Source organism: Balaenoptera musculus, chromosome 11 (genome assembly GCF_009873245.2).
Source record: "Balaenoptera musculus isolate JJ_BM4_2016_0621 chromosome 11, mBalMus1.pri.v3, whole genome shotgun sequence".
Taxonomy (NCBI): domain Eukaryota; kingdom Metazoa; phylum Chordata; class Mammalia; order Artiodactyla; family Balaenopteridae; genus Balaenoptera; species Balaenoptera musculus.
The window spans coordinates 50,614,048-50,633,772 of NC_045795.1; the positions used below are offsets into that span (position 1 = coordinate 50,614,048).

Consider the following 19,725-nt stretch of genomic DNA (forward strand, 5'->3'; position numbering starts at 1 on the left):
AAGAGGAACATGCTGAGACACATAGTAATCAAATTGGCAAAAATTAAAGACAAAGAAAAATTATTGAAAGCAGCAAGGGAAAAACAACAAATAACATAAAAAGGAACTCCCATAAGGTTAACAGCTGATTTCTCAGCAGAAGCTCTACAAGCCAGAAGGGAGTAGCAGAATATACTTAAAGTGATGAAAGGGAAGAACCTACAACCAAGATTACTCTACCCAGCAAAGATCTCATTCAGATTCGACAGAGAAATCAAAAGCTTTACAGACAAGCAAAAGCTAAGAGAATTCAGCGCCACCAAACCAGCTCTACAACAAATCTACAAACAATAAATGCTGGAGAGGGTGTGGAGAAAAGGGAACCCTCTTGCACTGTTGGTGGGAATGTAAATTGATACAGCCACCATGGAGAACAGTATGGAGTTTCCTTAAAAAACTAAAATTAGAACTACCATATGACCCAGCAATCCCACTACTGGGCATATACCCTGAGAAAACCATAATTCAAAAAGAGTCATGTACCACAATGTTCACTGCACCTCTATTTACAATAGCCAGGACATGGAAGCAACCTAAGTGTCCATCGACAGATGAATGGATAAAGAAGATGTGGCACATATATACAATGGAATATTACTCAGCCATAAAAAGAAACAAAATTGAGTTATTTATAGTGAGGTAGATGGACCTAGAGTCTGTCATACAGAGTGAAGTAAGTCAGAAAGAGAAAATCAAATACCGTATGCTAACACATATATATGGAATCTAAAAAAAAAAAAAGGTTATGAAGAACCTAGGAACCTATGAAGAACCTATGAAGAACCTATTCCTGGCAGGACAGGAATAAAGACACAGACAGAGAGAATGGACTTGAGGACATGGGGCGGGGGAAGGGTAAGCTGGGACGAAGTGAGAGAATGGCATGGATTAATATATACTACCAAATGTAAAATAGATAGCTAGTGGGAAGCAGCCGCACAGGACAGGGAGATCAGCTCAGTGCTTTGTGACCACCTAGAGGGGTGCCATAGGGAGGGTGGGAGGGAGACGCAAGAGGGAGGGGATATGGGGATATATGTATATGTATAGCTGATTTGCTTTGTTATAAAGCAGAAACTGACACACCATTGTAAAGCAATTATACTCCAATAAAGATGTTAAAAAAAATAAAATAAAGTGAAAGACTTGGGACTCTTCTTTTCACTTGAACACTTGGAGGCCATTGCAGGGTTATTAATGGCAGAAGTTCAGCATTGCTGTGTCTCAGGGAATAGGGAGGCCCAAGGAGAGGGAGAGAGACGGGGAAGAGCAGTCAGTGGAGCAGCCAGAACTCACACATTCATCAATTAAATTCACCATTTTATATGGGCATGGTTCCTGGTGCTGAAAAACAATTACAGTAGTAACTTCAAGGCCCATTAAGCACAGGTCACCATAAAATATATAATAATAATAATAGAAAATTTAAAAATATTGTGAGAGTTACCAAAATGTGATATAGAGACATGACATGAGAAAATACTGTTGGAAAAATGGCGCCAGTAGACTTGCTCAACACAGGGTTGCCACAAACCTTCAATTTGTAAAAAAACACAGTATCTGGGAAGTGCAATAAAGCAAAGTATAATAAAACAAGGTCTTCTTGTATCTTTATTTTGTTCTCTAATTGATCGTATCTTCCCCATGAGTCTCCACTGATGGAAGGAGTTGACAAAACTTCCTCTATTTAATCCAATCTGGTTAAAATGTGGTCAGCTATTTTAAATTAAACAGTCCCTTTAGGCAATGCTCAGTTTTACAATGCTCAATAAAAATGCTTGATCTCTCAGATTTTCACTCACCTGTCTCCATATATTCTTTCTGGTGGCTTCTAGGTACATGGGGAGGAAAGCATTATGTTACTCAACTTCAGGATGGTGTAAGAGTGGTGGGGTCCTTGGTTCCGTGTAGGCTCCCAGGCACCTTTGTCTCTGGCAATCTCACTTATCTACATCTTTACTTCTCTCCCACCTGGCAGTCATGGCTGAGGCATACTTGTGGTCTCCTCTCTCTCATCGTGGTCAGATACTGGGGGTGCTCCCTGGCTAAGACGGACTCACCTTGGCTGTTGGTAATGATACAGACCCCTCTGGGCTTATGCCACATTCTTCATCAGCTCCCTAATAGAGCAGGTTTATCCTACTGTTTCTACCTTCATCCTCATCAGAGAGAGACCCTTGGGAGGATCAAGGGTACTCTATCCAGCTACCTTCCTCTGAGGAAAAGAGAGTCTTTCTGAGTCACCTCCAGCTCCTGAAGAGCTAAGTCCAGCCTCTCTCTCTCTATCCACCTCAGTGAGCCATCACTTTTTGCTCTGAAGAGGTTGCAAGGTGGTCTCCTCCAAGAGAAGTTGGTAAAGATCTCTGTTGTTCAGTGTTTCCATTAAATTACCGTGTAAATGATCTACTGCCCCTCACTGTCCCTTGGCTTTGATCTCAAGTAACATGAAGTAGAGACAAGTCTTTCAGCACTGACCTATCTTGCTTCAATCTCTTTTTCTGTACCCATTAACTCTTCAGGTCTTAAGTGGAGATTTTTTCATTTAAGATTTTTACATTAAAAATTCTGTTTTTTGACCCTAGCTTTATGGATAACCTTTAAAGGTGCACAAGGGAATCTTCTCTGTACTATGGACAAAACCCCATGATTTTTGCCTCCTAGGTTTAGTAGATCATGTTCAAGGGGAAATACAAGAATTTAGAGGGGACTTCCCTGGCGGTCCAGGGGTTAAGACTCCATGCTTCCACTGCAGGGGGCACAATTTCCATCCCTGGTTGGGGAACTAAGATCCGCATGCTGTGTAGCGTGGCCAGAAAAAATTAAAAGAATATAGAAAGTCCTATCTGAAGGCAATAGTCTGTCCTGCAAAACTATTGTTTTGCTTTGAAACTCTTATTTTGACCATAGTAATCTAAACAGTAATTGTCTTTCTCTTTGCATTCTACCCGCAAAGGTCACAATCTCTCTCAGGCAGACATCAACTTGCAGAGAAGAGCAGGTACTCAGAAACAGCAGAAGAAAAGCACAGTAATACATTTTTGAAATATCATACACATGGAAATGCCCTAAAATTGGATTTTGGTGAAGGCTGCACAACTCGGTACATTTACTAAAACTTGAATTGCACAAACAGGTGAATTATATATGTAAAGCCCTAAAGACCTATGTAAATCATACCTCAATAAAGCCCTTAAAAAATCATGTGCATTGTAAAGAGGAGTGAAGAACAGTTGCCCAGCCTCCTGTAAGCTATACTACAGACCTCTTAGTAGTGAAACCAAGCAGGACCCTGTGGTGCTCCTGGGCATGGAAGCCTTTCTGTGCCCCCGTTCCTTGTTTATAGGGAAGAGACTCCAGCCTCCTTGACCTTCCCTGAGTTCCAAAGGGCAGATTCGAATAGTTGTCAATCAGGGAAGGAAGGGGATGGAGAGATAAGAGAGGAACAGCCAAGAAACAATAGTGCAGCCTTGGGGTAGGGTCCTGGTTCCACCTCAAGGGATACACAGAACAGTATCTTTGAGCTCTTTTTAGAACAAAAACCCCCAACAAATGGAAGATGGTAGCATTCTTCATTCCAGAGAAGACCACCTAAGGCCAGATTAAAGGAACCAGAGAACCTCATCAAGAGACCACCTGAGGCCAGATTAAAGGAGTGCAGGCACTGCCCACACCTTAATCTTATCAGCAACCCCATACCCTTGAACTACTGCTATAAAACTCCTCACCAAATCCTCCCAGGTTGGGACACACAGTTTTCAAGGGTAAAACTTTGCCCACTGTGTCCCCTTTTGCCTGGCAAAGCAATAAAGTTATTCTTTTCTACTTCACCCAAAACTCTGTCTCTGAGATTCAATTCAGCACCAGTGCACAGAGGCCAAGTTTTCAGCATCAGTAGGGCAGCTGATGGGAGTAGTGTAAATAAAGCAAGTAAGGCAAGAACATGCAGGAATTGACCTTTTCATAAGGGTTAGAGACCAGTCATACTCCCAGTGCAGTTCAGTGAGTAGAAAGCTATAATTTTCCCTTAAACTGGGACTTACCAACTATGTTTACATGTGTATCTCTTGAGCAATAAAATGTTATCCGTTTCTTCAAATTGTAAGCATGAACTGTAATTATTCATGCATATGTTTACATAAAAATATGTTTTCATCTACAAACACTCTATATGGAAGCTCCTTATCTGGCAACATCGAACATCCAGAACTACACAAGAATACAAGAAATGCAAAATAAATAAATAGAACAATGTCAACGTGACAGGTACTTATAAACTCTTCTCATAGACCTCTTCACACCTCATTCAGAGGCAATCTGCTTTCTATCATGGACAATTCCAACCTTTTGTAAGCTAAAAAAACCAAGATGAAATAATTGCCAAACTTGTTAAAAACAATAAACTGGAGTAAGTGCAGCAAATGGTGATTAAAAATGCTACTAAGATTTATTAGGAGAAAGAAAATGTAGCTGACACTCATGGGAAACCGTGATGAGGGAGACAGCAGCAGGATAAAAGAAGATGCTAGAATTCAAGAACAGCAATCTGACATCGTTCAATGAAGGGACAAAGAAACAGGTGGACACATCTCAGCTCCTGAGAATGTTATAATATTATTCAGTGCTCACAATGGCAATGCCAAAATACACAAAGAAGGTTAAATTGTTCAGGGAGGCAAGTGAGTTCTTAAATTATTTTATAAATTTTTCTATCCTTAAAAGTATTTTTGTTTGTTTGTTTTTAAATTGGGTATTCCTTTTTTGTTGTGGTAACAAAACACATAGCATAAAATTTACCATCCTAATCATTTTTAATTATACAGCTCACTATGTTAAGTATATTTACATTCTTGTGAAACAGATCTCCAGAATTTTTCATCTTGAAAAACTGAAACTCTATGCCCATTAAATACTTCCCATTCCCTCTATTCCCCCAGCCATTGGTAACCACCATTCTACTTTCCATTTCATGTAAGTGGAATTATACAGTATTTGTCTGTTCGTGCCCGGCTTCTTTCACTTAGCATAATGTCCTTAAGGTTCATACATGTTGGAGCATGTGACACGATTTCTATCATTTTTAAGGTTAAATAATATTCTCTTGGATGTATATAGCATATTTTGTATATCCATTCATCCACTGATGGATATTTGGGTTGCTTCCACCTGTTGGCTATTGTGAATAGTGCTGCTATAAACATGGGCATCTCTTTAAGACCTTGTTTTCAATTATTTGGGATACTTATCCAGAAGTGGAATTACTGGTAGTTTCATTTTTCATTTTTTGAGAAACCTCCCTACTGTTTTGCACAGCAGTTACACCATTTTACAATCCAACCAACAGTGTACAAGAGTTTATAAAAAACTGCCCCATAATGCTCCCAAATTACTAATACTTGAAATAATTAGTAAATGAGAGCATCAACTTTCAACCAATTCATTATAATGCCTAATGAAGTTAACGCAAGAATGGAGGAGTTGAATAGGAGAAACTTAATAAAATGTTTTATTGCCTAATAATAAAAAGCCTAAGAGATAAAATGATTTCATGGTTGTTTCTAGAATTTAAGGATCAGACTAATAAATGTAATTTAGCCAAAAGGACTGAGAAAGAGGAAGGGCTAGGGTGGTATAAACCAGAGTTCAAAAGAAGGCAATCTTCAAGGAAAATGTTAAACCATAAGCACAAAAGCAGCAAAATCCAGATTGTGGGGGATTCTATAGACCAAATGGCCCACGTTCTTCAACAGATAAATTATTTGAATAGAAAAGGACAGTACATCTATAAATTAAAAGATCTATCACAATTTTTTAAATGGGTAGGACTAAATTGTTAGGTCTAGAAATGCATATTTGGTTGGTTAAACTATGAAAAATGTAAAAATCAGGGTAATGGTTCCTTACAGGGGAGGGAAAGGGCTATGTCTTAGTATGTGTGACCTCAGGACACTGGTAAAATTATACTTCTTCATCTGGGTGGTGGTTCCAAGTGTACAAAATGACAGCTAGGTGTTCTATATAATCAGTCCCTCATAATCCAAAAGGAAGTCTAATGAACACAGTCTGGAGAACAATCATCGTGGAGTTCCAGTCTCTCAGGGACCATCAGAAGCTCAAGGTGAAAAGAAAGTGGGAGGGGCCAGAAGGACTGAGATGGATCCATGAGTGTTGGAGCAAATTTAATGGGAGGGATTCTGTGTCTGAGACATTATTTCCTTCCAGGTATTTTTCCCTTTCCATATCCCTTCTACCACAATGGGGTGGAATAGGGGTACCATCTTCAAATGAAGAGGTCAGGACCTCTAGAGAAGGAGTGTAGCGGAGCTGGATAACAGGGAAGGGATGAGATCCCCCATACTCAGCAAGGTTATAAGAGTGTTTGGGAGGGAAAACCTAAAAAATTAGGTAGGGATTTCCTTCAAGACTGAAAGAGTTCTCCACATGGAAGAGAAAAGAGATGCTGCTGACAGAACCTGGAAAAAGAGGCCCAGGACCTACCTCTCAGTCAGAAGCCTGAAGAAGCAATGAGAATTAGAAAGGAAACAATATCATGATGTCACCAGGGATGCTGTAGAAGCGGCATTGTGATTTCTGTGAAGTACATATTGATAAACATGAAAGGTTAAGAATACTAACTCTTCCAATCCATGAACACGGTGTATCTTTCCATCTGTTTGTGTCATCTTCAATTTCTTTCATCAACATCTTATAGTTTCCCAAGTACAGGTGTTTTGTCTCCTTAGGTAGGTATATTCCTAGGTATTTTATCCATTTTAATGTGATTGTAAATGGGATTGTTTCCTTAATTTCTCTTTCTGATGGTTCATTATTAGTGTATAGAAATGTAACAGATTTCTACATATTGATTTTGTGTTCTGCATCTTTACTGAATTCACTGATGAGATCTAGTAGTTTTCTAGTGGCATCTTTAGGATTTCTATGTATAGTGTTGTGTCATCTACAAACAGTGATAGTTTTATCTCTTCCTTTTTAATCTGGATTCCTTTTATTTCTTTTTCATGTCTGCTTACTGTGGCTAGGACTTCCAATACTATGTGAAAATGACAGTACTACCCAAGGCAGTCTACAGATTCAATGCAATCCCTACCAAAATATCAAAGGCATTTTTCACAGAAATAGAACAAATAATTTTAAATAATTTTAAAATAGAAACACAAAAGACTCTGAATAGTCAAAACAATCTTGAGAACTGAAGGAACCATACTCCCTGACTTCAGACTATACTAAAAAGCTACAGTAATCAAAACAGTATGGTCCTGGCACAAAAACAGACACAGATCAATGAAACAGAATAGAAAGCCCAGAAATAAACCCATGCACCTATGGTCAGCTAATCTATGACAAAGGAGGCAAGAATATCCAATGGGGAAAAGACAGTCTCTTCAATAAGTGGTGCTGAGAAAACTGGACACCTACAGGTAAAAGAATGAAATTAGAACATTCTCTAACACCATATACAAAAATAAGCTCAAAATGAAATAAAGACTTAAATGTAAGACTGGAAACCATAAAACTTTAAAAAAATGGGAGGAACACTCTTTGACATAAATCACAGGAATATTTTTTTGGATCTGCCTCCTAAAGCAAAGGAATAAAAGCAAAAATAAACAAATGGGACCTAATTAAACTTAAAAGCTTTTGCACAGCAAAGGAAACTATTGACAAAATGAAAAGACAATCTACTGAGTGGAAAAAAATGTTTGCAAATGATATGAATGATAAGAGGTTAATATCCAAAATATATAAATAACTCATACAACTCAACATCAAAAAACCAAACAACCCAATTAAAAAATGGGCAGAGCACCTGAATAGACATTTTTTTCCAAAGAAGGCATACAGATGGCCAACAGGCACATGAGAAGATGCTTAACCTTGTTAATCATCAGAGAAATGCAAATTAAAACCAAAATGAGATATCACCTCACACCTGTCAAAATGGCTATCATCAAAAAGAACACAAATAACAAATGTTGGTAAGGATGTGCAGAAAAGAGAACCTTAACATTTAGAGACGAGCTAACACCCATCCTTCTCAAACTCTTCCAAAAAATTGCAGAGGAAGGAACGCTTCCATACTCATTCTATGAGGCCACCATCACCCTGATACCCAAACCAGACAAAGTTACTTCAACAAAAGAAAGTTACAGACCAATATCACTGATGAATATAGATGCAAAAATCCTCAGCAAAATACTAGCAAACAGAATCCAACAACACATTAAAAAGATGATACACCATGATCAAGTGGGATTTACCCCAGGGATGCAAGGATTCTTCAATACAAGCAAATCAATCAATGTGATACATCATATTAACAAATTGAAGAATAAAAACTATATGATCATCTCAATAGATGAAGAAAAAGCTTTTGACAAAATCCAACACCCATTTATGATAAAAACTCTCCAGAAAGTGGGCATAGAGGGAACCTACCACAACATAATAAAGGCCATATATGACAAACCCAAATCAAATATCATTCTCAAGGGTGAAAAACTGAAAGCATTTCGTCTAAGATCAGGAACAAGACAAGGATGTCCACTCTCGCCACTATTATTCAACATAGTTTTGGAAGTCCTAGCCACAGCAATCAGAGAAGAAAAAGAAATAAAAGGAATACAAATTGGAAAAGAAGAAGTAAAACTGTCACTGTTTGCAAATGACATGATACTATACATAGAGAATCCTAAAGATGCCACCAGAAAACTACTAGAGCTAATCAATGAATTTGGTAAAGCTGCAGGATACAAAGTTAATGCACAGAAATCTCTTGCATTCCTATACACTAATGATCAAAAATTTGCAAGAGAGATTAAGGAAACAATCCCACTCACCATTGCAACAAAAGAATAAAATACCTAGGAATAAACCTACCTAAGGAGGTAAAAGACCTGTACTCAGAAAACTATAAGACCCTGATGAAAGAAATCAAAGATGACAAACAGATGGAGAGATATACCATGTTCTTGGATTGGAAGAATCAATATTGTGAAAATGACTATACTACCCAAGGCAATCTACAGATTCAATGCCACCCCTATCAAATTACCAATGCTATTTTTACAGAACCAGAAAAAAAATCTTAAAATCTGTATGGAGACACAAAAGACCCTGAATAGCCAAAGCAATCTTGAGGGAAAAAAACAGAGCTGGAGGAATCAGACTCCTTTACTTCAGACCATACTACAAAGCTCCAGTAATCAAGACAATATGGTACTTGCACAAAAACAGAAATACAGATCAATGGAACAGAATAGAAAGCCCAGAAATAAACCCACACACCTATGGTCAACTAATCTATGAAAAAGGAGGAAAGGATATACAATGGAGAAAAGACAGTCTCTTCAGTAAGTGCTAGGAAAACTGGACAGCTACATGTAAAAGAATGAAATTAGAACACTCCCTAACACCATACACAGAAGTAATGTCAAAATGGATTAAAGATCTAAATGTAAGACCAAACACTATAAAACTCTTAGAGGAAAACATAGGAAGAACACTCTTTGACATAAATCACAGCAAGATCTTTTTTAACCCACCTCCTAGAGTAATGGAAATAAAAACAAAAATAAACAAATGTGACCTAATGAAACTTAAAAGCTTTTGCAGAGCAAAGGAAACTATAAACAAGATGAAAAGACCACCCTCAGAATGGGAGAAAATATTTGCAAGTGAATCAACAGACAAAGGATTATTCTCCAAAATATATAAATAGCTCAATATTAAAAAAACAAACAACCCAATCAAAAAATGGGCAGAAGACCTATATAGACATTTCTCCAAAGAAGACATACAGATGGCCAAGAAGCACATGAAAAGCTGCTCAACATCACTAATTATTAGAGAAATGCAAATCAAAACTACAATGAGGTATCACCTCACACTGGTCACAATGGCCATCATCAGAACATCTACAAACAACAAATGCTGGAGAGGGTGTGGAGAAAAGGGAACCTTCTTACACTGTTGGTGGGAATGTGAATTGAGGCAGCCACAATGGAGAACAGTATGCAGGTTCCTTAAAAAACTAAAAATAGAATTACCATATGACCCAGCAATCTCACTACTGGGCATATATACTCAGAGAAAACCATAATTCAAAAAGACACATGCACCCCAATGTTCACTGCAGCACTACTTACAATAGCCAGGTCATGGAAGCAACCTAAATGTCCATCGACAGACAAATGGATAAAGAAGATGTGGTACATATATGCAATGGAATATTACTCAGCCATAAAAAGGAACGAAATTGGGTCATTTGTAGAGACGTGGATGGACCTAGAGACTGTCATACAGAGTGAAGTAAGTCAGAAAGAGAAAAACAAATATCGTTTATTAACACGTATATGTGGAATCTGGAAAAATGGTATAGATGAACCGGTTTGCAAGGCAGAAATAGAGACACAGATGTAGAGAACAAACGTACGGACACCAAGGGGGGAAAGCGGCAGGGGGCGAGGAAGGGGTGGTAGGATGAACTGGGAGATTGGGATTGACATGTATACACTAATATGTATAAAATAGGTAACTAATAAGAACCTGCTGTATTAAAAAAATGAAATTGAAGAGAAAACCCTTTTACACTGTTGGTGGGAATGTAAATTGGTGGAGCCACTGTGGAAAACAGAATGGAGGTTTCTCAAAAAACTAAAAATAGAACTACCACATGACCCAGCAATTCCACTCCTGGGTATATATTAAAAAATAATGAAGACACTAATTTGGAAAGATACATGCACTCCAATGTTCATAGCAGCATTACTTACAAGTGCCAATTATGGAAGCAACCTAAGTGTCCATCAACAGATGAATGGATAAAGGAGATGTAATATATATATATGGATATATGTGCGTATATATATGGGTATATATACATGGGGGTAGGGGATTAAGAGATACAACCTACTATATATAAAATAAATAAGCTAAAACGATATACTGTACAACATGGGGAGTACAGCCAATGTTTTATAATAACTATAAATGGAATATAACCTTTAAAAATTGTGTATCACTATTTTGTACACCTGAAACTTATGTAGTATTGTACAGCAACTATATCTGAATTTAAAAATTTAAAAATATGTAAGGTTAAAACTTACTCATTCACAACTCTATTCCCAAAGAATGGTGACTTTAAAAAAAAAAAAAAAAAAAAAAGGGAAGAGACCACCCTGCTTTACAAAGTTCCTGTTCCTGGAACTAACTCTGCAAACAAAGAAAGTATACAACTGGTAGCCACCATGAAAGCACCTCAAGTACATACACAAAACAATTAGGGAACACTTACTAACTAGTTATTCATGAACTGTCCTAACATCTTTATACAACAAAGGAAGGAAAGCCTAGGGCAGAGGGGAGATGAAAAGTTAACTATGATTTGCAGCAAAGCAATGTATTCAACAAGAAGACATGTTGGAAAATTAGTATCTTTTGTCCTTGGCATTGAGTCATTGGTATTCTTTTTCCTACTTTGGGTTTCTTTTTCAGTTGCTCATCTCTTTAAAATCAATTATGCTACTTTGTAACCCTGAGATGCTGAAACTTATTTAAATGTTCAAAACAGCTAGTCAGACAAATTCGGAAAATCAGTTGAGAAGACAACTTAAGTGTCCAGTGACAGGGGATTAGGTGATGCAGTGTAAGTGATCTATGATATTGTTTTATAGTACATAGTTCTTGTATTGTGTTTCTTCCTTAAAAAAGAAAGCAAGTTTATTACATAAGAATCAGAAACATAAACAAGCAAAAAAAAAAAAATCCATCATCCCATCTACCCAGAGGCAACACCTATTAATCCTTTGTTATCTCTCCATCTAGATCCTCTTGCAACATATAATCATTTTCCAAAAGCAGAATGCCTTCACATAGCATTTGATAGCCTTCCACAATTTATTTAAGCCATCCAGAAAAGGATATTTATATGTTTTAAATAACACCCTATTGTTTGGCATGTAAATACTTATAAATTTTCACTATTATAAACAACTTGTAGAAGGAAAAAGTGAATACGAATTCAAAACTTAATGCAGAAAACAACAAGGACTAAAGTATTTCAGGAATCACACATTGTTACCTCCCATTACTTTCTTATCCATTCATGCATTTCTTTATTCAACAAACGTATGTTGAATATATGTACCTACGCTGTGCCAGGCACTTAGCTACGTGCTGGGGATCCAGTAAATAGAAAGATGTGGCCCATGCCCTATGGATTTTATGCAAGAAACAGAGATATAAACAAACAATTAGAAAACACTTTGTAAAGTGTTAAGATACGGACAAAACAGGGTTTACCAAATTACACTAGAAAAATCGGTGAGCAAGAATCAAAGTCTTGAAAGTCGATGGTGAGAGTAACTCCACGGTGCCATGGACCAAACTGCTTTCTGAAAATCACTCTCCCACAGTTCACCTGGCCTCCCAACGCATCTTTCTGTTTTAATATATAAATTAACTTCTCCTCAGTCTTCCCCCAAAATGAAAGCCCCAGTTGCAGACACAGCAGCCAAAGCACATACACACGCACACAGCCGTCTGTGGCTGATCACACGTCTGGCAGGCTTCCTGCATCAGCAGGTAGATTGTGCCTGGTAGTGTCATATAGTTGAATGGACGTCACGTTAGCCCTACCTTTCTGGGGAGCTGTGTGTTGCTAACACATTCCAATGACCTCATTAAACTCTACATCCAATTTTCTGGATATAATGTTTATGGGGAGCCTGCTACTTGCCAGACACTCTGTATATTAGTGCTAATGTTCACAATAATTCTAAATAGTGGATTTTTTAATCCCTATTTTACAGATGAAGAAACTGAGACTCACAGAGTTGTAACCATGTATCGAGAGATACTCATCAGAGCAGGCTGAAGCCAGAGTATTCGCTGTGCATCCTTCTCCTTCTTCTGTTCCCACAGTTCGCCACAGAGAACAGCTCTGCTCCACTGTGGGTCAGCCTGCTCCCAGCCTTCTTTTTTTATTTTATTTTATATTGGGGTATAGTTGATTGACAATGTTGTGTTAGTTTCAGGTGTACAGCAAAGTGGTTCTGTTATCCATATACATGTATCCATTCTTTTTCAAATTCTTTTCCCATTTAGGTTGTTAAATAATATTGAGCAGAGTTCAGGGCACTGCCTTCTAATGTGGCCCCATCTGCTGCAGCCTGAGAAAGAAGGGACCCCCTGGTCCACCTGCTCCAGAGAAGGGCTTTAGAGAGTGTCCCATGGGGCACTGCCTTCTCCCTCAGAAAGGCCAAGCTGTCCTTTATTCCTAGCAACCAGAGGGTTCCTGCCCCAGGGGCAAAGCACAGGTCCCTACCCTGGCCAGAGGGGCAGAAGGAGCTTCCACTTCCAGCCCTTTGAATACTGATGGTCTTTCCTCCCATTTTCCCACCCAAAGGAAGCGGGAAGAATGCTGCTATCACTTCAATGAGCTTAGAGCCACCTTCCAGGGGCCTCTCCAGCATTCTACCTGTGGTCCCTGAATAGGGTGGCGGAGGATGCTGTGGGCCACCTGTGGACATTCAACACTGTGGTCCAGCAGGAGGCAGCACAGGCCCTGGGTTAGGTGTTTGGGGCATGTGAACACTAAAGGCTGACAGTCACCCTCTCAGAGCCTCGGTTTTATAAAAAAATAGTAATAATAATAATAATAAAAGCAGATAGTGATAGTTCTCCTAGCTAGTGAGGGTTAGAGAAGCTGGTGCTTGTAGCTCAGCATAGCAGGTAAGTAAGTGTTCAATAAACGTGAGCACTTCTTATCCTAAACGAGGGATCAGCCACTGGGTGATAAATTTTACCTGCAGTGGATTTCATTTAAATTATGATCAAAAGGAGTAAATAAAAAGTGAAAAGTTTACAGACAGAAAGAAAACGAAGCAATATAGAGGAGGCCAAAAAAATTACACAGAAATTTTGTTCCTGAATATCATGGTTTCAATTTTATTCCAACATACCAGACTTACAACAGGCTGTAAAAGTCAGATTTTCAACAGAAAAAGTTTCTGTCCCCTGCTATTAAAACTTAAAATTTTCTTCCATTTTAAAAGTGTTTCAACAAGAATCAAAGCTGCATAAAATAAAAACGATGACTTTGCAGGCCAAAATTATATGGAAGGTTTGTGTTATGATTTCAAACCAAAAGGAAAAATATGATTTGAGTCCAAATAATTCTTTATTTCTAACGGTATTAAAATTTGAATCTGGTATAATTAATTGCCTGAATTTCTCTGGGATGTACTACGGGCAGATTATAAAATGGATCAAAACATGAGGAGTAGAATAAGAATTCTTTATCTGCAACAGGATTCCCTATGACGTTCTTCCATAATGTATAGTCTGTAACAGATACTCAACCAGAGAGCTTGTTCAACACAGGCATGTCATTTAACATACTCACCACATGTCACTTTCACAATCTTGTCAAACATACTTGGAAATTTACTAAGTCTGACAGATACATATCCAGTCCTCTTTTAAGATGTCATAGCAAACATTTGGCACAATTAGGTGTTATTGGACATGTTATCACCTTGTCACCTGCTCAAGGATAACCAGACTGACAGCAGCCTAAGCCTTTTGGTATCCTCTGAAATTCAGATTTAAGGTTAAACTCTGCACTTTGCTATTCACATATAGTAATTACTGAAGTCCTCACAAGTTACAGACATGCCTGGTTACAAGGACATATGCTTAATTTAGGAAGACTAGATACTTTTTTAAAAAAAGCTTTCTATCAGCGTTCTGAAGGGTTTGTGGCTTTAAAACAGGAATTAAGATTCCAAACAAAGCAAACCAAACAAAAGAGTGCAGGGCTAAGGTAGTCAGATACAATTATCCTGACCATCCTTGCCTCACATAAAGAAGCCTGCCATATTATCAGGAAGTTTTAAAAAATTAGTCTTATGTATCAATCAGTTTTCAAATAACCATTTGTCTTAGATTATTACACTGTGCACAGTGATTCTTGCCTTACCAATTACTGTGCAAAATTCCTGGTCCGCAGGGAATCCTGGCCTGTGCACCTGCCTCACAAGCCCCCAGAGTTTCAACTTTAAAAGCAACTTCATTAAGTCGTGTTCAGTACAATCCGAAAGGGTTATTGATGCAAAGACGAGTTTATTCCTGGAGGAGCGATCCTCCTAAAAGGTCAACAACTAAGTAGCTAATAGCAATAATGATGACCTTTCAGGGCAGGGCTTTTGAACCACAGGTAACCGGAGGCAGTTAAGGGGTCAAGTTTGAAATCTTTAGCAAACATGCAAATAGGTGAATAGGTGAATTTTGATGGGAAAAAAACGTTCAGAATATTTCATCACCCGTTCAAAGCAACCTGAGACATTTCCCTCGCAGAATTGTACAACCATTATTTCCCAGTAGAACTAAATGACACCCGAGTTCTGAAGTCAGTTTGGGGAATTCTGCTGCACGATGCCTTCTTTAAACGAGTAACGTCCCGGGTCCCCCACCCGCCAGGCTCCAATCCGAAGAACATGAGGGCATCACTCACTCTGTAAATGAAGTAGCCTCTTTAAACGCCTGTTTGTGGAGGCGGGGGTGGAGGGGTGTTGCTGGGTACATCCCAAAGTAGAAGCAAAATCATTCTTTAAAGGGAAGGAACTCCCACCGTGTCTAGAGAAACCCGCGGCAGCGCACTGGTCAGTGAAATCAGCTCCGCATTTGATTTGACAAACCCGCAGAGCGTGGCACTGCGTTCCAAGAGCGGTTCTCTGCGCTTTAGAAAAGTTAACTTGTTTCATTCTAAAAAGAACCCCAAAAAGAGCAGAAAAGGAGCAAAATTGCAGAAAGACGAGGACTTCCTACCCACACCAGCCGCCTAACGGGGAAATAAATAACCCTCCTTCTGGTCCCCCTGATCACCGGCACCGGGAAGTTATACCCCGCGTGGGGCCGGTTAAGCACTAAGAGGCCGGGGCGCCTGCGAGTCGTTACCGTCCAGCGGGCGCTCGCGGTCTGGGTGGCAGCTCATCTCTGCTCCGGCTCCGGGCGGCCCGGGCGCGGCTCCCGCAGTTCAGGCGGCGGCTGCAGTTGCCGAGGCAGCGCCCTCCGTGGGGACCCGCAGGTGCGCGCGGCAGCCGCTGGGCGCTCGCCACCGCGTGGGGACGGATAGGGACGCGCTCGCGTTGCCTGCGCTCCGCAGCCCGAGGCCCCGGCGCCAGCCTCCTGCGGCCCGCGCCTCTCTATTAATACTTGGCGAGCTGCTGGCGGCCTGCCGCCCGCTTGACCAGGGGCCAGGATCCCTCTGCCAGAGCTGCGAAGGGCTGGGGCACGGTGTGTGGGGGCGCGGGGCATTTGCCCAGGTGGGAACGGGCAGGCCGCACCCCCAGCAGCCCTTCAGGGTAGAGACTGGACACTAGGTTGGGTGAGCGAGCCTTGGCCTGTGACCTTCCCAGCGTCCAGTTCTGTGTAGTCACCACCTCGCTGGGTCTGATCCGGCCAGAGGCGCCCTAAGCTAAATCTGATGCCCGCTCTTGGCCACCAGCGCAGGGAACCTATTTTAGGGCAGCCGCGGTGAATAGGATCCGCTACCCATTCATTCAGGCCTGCCTTGACATTTAAGAGTTCCGCAAGCGAATGCCTTGCCCCAGATCCCATTTCACCCTTTTGCCTCTGCAACACCACAAGTTTGGAGAAGGGAAGGCGGTCGGCACCTTGTTGTCCGGTGGTAAAGAGCAAAAAGAGGCGGTGAATTCGAAAGGGCCTCTATCTGTTTGGTCTCTAGACTCGAATGTTCACAACACTGTAATTGCTCCAGCAAGCCCCTGCAAGTTGGGCTTCAGCCATGTTCCTATTAGAAATTGAAATTTAGTCAGCGAGGGCTGCTTTTTTGTCATCCCTCCAACAAGTTTTATGTTTAAATTCCCTACGAGCTTTTAACTGAGGCTGTTGAGATGATAGGAGCAATCGGTTAATACCATTTCAAAGCACACTGATGACAACTACCTTATAGAACTGCATTTGTAATCCACATTCTTCAAGGGGCTAAAAAAAAAAAAAAAATCCTCGTTTACTTTCTTAGCAGGTGAACTATTTCCTCTGGCTGCATAATTAAAGTCCATATCAGTGAAGACAGTGCAGCTCTTTTTTCTCAAATAAGAATTGATTATTCCTAATACACATAAGACTAGAGTTATTAAAAATATTAAAGTTAAGACCCTGCAGACAAATTTTATGAAGTTTCTGAGACCACCCTCCCTCCATCTACTCTTTTGTAGGCAGTTTCACCAGATAAAGGACTGAGATCTAGTGATGGAAGCATAAATAAGAACTTCAGGAGTTAACCTTTGGTGACTCTATTAAAAAAAATTTAAAGGAGTATACACTCCGGCAAGTTTTTCATTTAATTTTTTTAGCTTTGTAGTGAGTGGACCCTCTCTACCCCAGCTCAGAACAGTGACCAGTGTCAGCCTCTGCTAAATTAAATACCTCTCTGTGTGAGGCAAACCAGGACCAACTGGGCCACAGTGGACTCTAGAAATGTCAATTTACAGACCTGTTCCCTCTCCCCTCCTGCGCCAACCAGGGAATATGCCATTTAAAATTTCTTAGATTGAAAGCCAGAAACTGCTCTAAAAGCTCACCTCTTAGTGGCTTAGCTCAGCTCTCGTATTTACTCTTATGACAAAGGCATTGTGTTACATTCCTTCTTGCTTTCATTCTTCAATTACTTGGCACTTCCTCTGTGCCAGTTACTAGGGATTTCAAGAAAAATCCTGCCCTCAGAATGCTGTAGTGTAGTTGAGAGAGACAGGCTTAGAACCAGCTACTTTTTCATCATCTGTTTCATGGTCTATGAAAGATATGGGGCACTGAGGAGCCACAGCTGAGGGGATGGCTAATTCTACTTGAAGGATTAAGAAATGTTTCTAACCAGTACTGACCATTTTCACTAATGATAGTAGCTATTATTTTTAAACATGTACTGTGAGCTAGGCACTCTGCTAAATGCTTTTCATACATTCCCTTCTATAATCCTTATATGAATGGGAATTATTATTACCCCCTTTTTACAGATGGAAACAGAGGCTCAGCTTTAGTAATTTTCCCAGAAACACAGAGGGGAAGCAATTCAGAACCATGATTAGAAGGCAGCTTTCTGTAATTACAAAGCCTGTGCCCAGTGTCTACACTGGGCTGCACTGATTAGCAAAGATACTTTCCACAGTCTACGATAAGAGCTTTTCACCAAAACCTTTCAGGAAAATGGGTCCTTGGAAGGTACACAGACAGGCCGGCTGGCATTGCAGGAAACTGCACTGCGCCCTGGCAGTCTTGGCTCCCTCACAGAGTAGCATCCACATTTCATAACAGGGTGGGACCCAAAAATTGGTCTTAAGAAAGAACTTGGGAATTGTTGTCCCAGGCAGGACTGCTGTGAGAACACCATTCATTCATTCATAAATCCATTCAACATTTGTTGAGCACTTACTCTATTACACACACTTTGCTGGAAGCTGATTTCATCTCAACAATAGAGCCCCCTAGGAATGCTCCAAGGAATTAGGAATTTACATTGAGAGAAAGGGAAAAAAAAGTATCTTTAGACTCAGAGTTGGTTGGCCATTGGGCCAATTTACCGCAGGTTGAAAAACATCCCTTTTGCTGGACAGGAAGTGAGAGAGAAGAAAGAAGATCCTGAGCGTCTATTCCAATGAGAAAACTTCCAACTTAGTCACACCTGCTCAAGGAGGCCCACAGGTTGTATTGGTCTAAAATTCTGGAGGCATGTTCAGCTCAGGGGCAGTAAAATGTAATGATTAGGAATCCAGCCTTTGTGTCAGACAAGCACTACATTCAGATGCTGACCTGTCAGATCCTGGGTCAATGATGATCCAATATGGTCAATCCAATACTGTCCAGTGAATGAGTAGTAACTTGGGCAAGTTTTACAACTAGCCTAAGGCTCCATTTTGTAAAATGGGATTAATAGTATAAACCCTATAGGATTTTTGCATGATAATCTTTGTATTGGTAAAGATGTATTTTCAGCTGCTAGTAGTAGAGACCCAAATTAGCAGTTATTTAAATAAATTAGATTATTTTTCTCCCTTAACATGAAGGTAGTAGAGTTAGATGGTCTATACTTGGTACTGAAGCTCCATGCCTTCATCAAGGACCTAGAAGCATTGTCATTTTCTGCTCCAGCATCCTTAATACAAGCTTCAGCCTCAGGACTTCCTCATGGTCACAAAATGGCTGCCAGAACTCCAGACTGACTCATGTCCAAACAAGGAGAAGGAAAGGGGAAAGGGCAAAAATAACACCTGACAGCTGAGTCGGGTCCCTTAAAAATAACTTTCTTGGAAGCCTTATCCAACAACTTCTATGTAAAATTCAATATATATTTCCTCTGCAAGAGAAGCTCGGAAGTGTGTGTGTGTGTGTGTGTGTGTGTGTGTGTGTGTGTGTTAACCTGGGCATTTTACAGATTCTGTTATCCAGGGAAAGGCAGCCAGCAATCTGTGCCATAGTTGGAAAACCATTTGACACAGTGCCTGGCACAAAATAAGTTTAAAGAGAGATAGACAGAGGCAGAAAGAGACAAAGAGAGACAGTAGCTGTGTTAGGGAATCAAGAAGTTCCCCAAACAAACAGACGATAACAGGACTGGTCTGAATGTGTGTGCATGTTGGGCAGGGC

At 40.1% G+C, this 19,725-nt stretch overlaps 1 protein-coding gene across 1 annotated transcript in view; it reads right to left on the reverse strand.

Moving 5' to 3' along the window:
- The window catches only part of GADL1 (glutamate decarboxylase like 1), a 182,415-nt gene extending 166,050 nt beyond the window's left edge, over positions 1 to 16,365 (reverse strand). The window contains exon 1 of the mRNA XM_036870770.1: positions 16,018 to 16,365. Within this exon, the coding sequence (XP_036726665.1) occupies positions 16,018 to 16,054 (37 nt within the window). The 5' untranslated portion in view covers positions 16,055 to 16,365. The remainder of the gene's footprint in view (positions 1 to 16,017) is intronic.
- Positions 16,366 to 19,725: the final 3,360 nt, after the last annotated feature.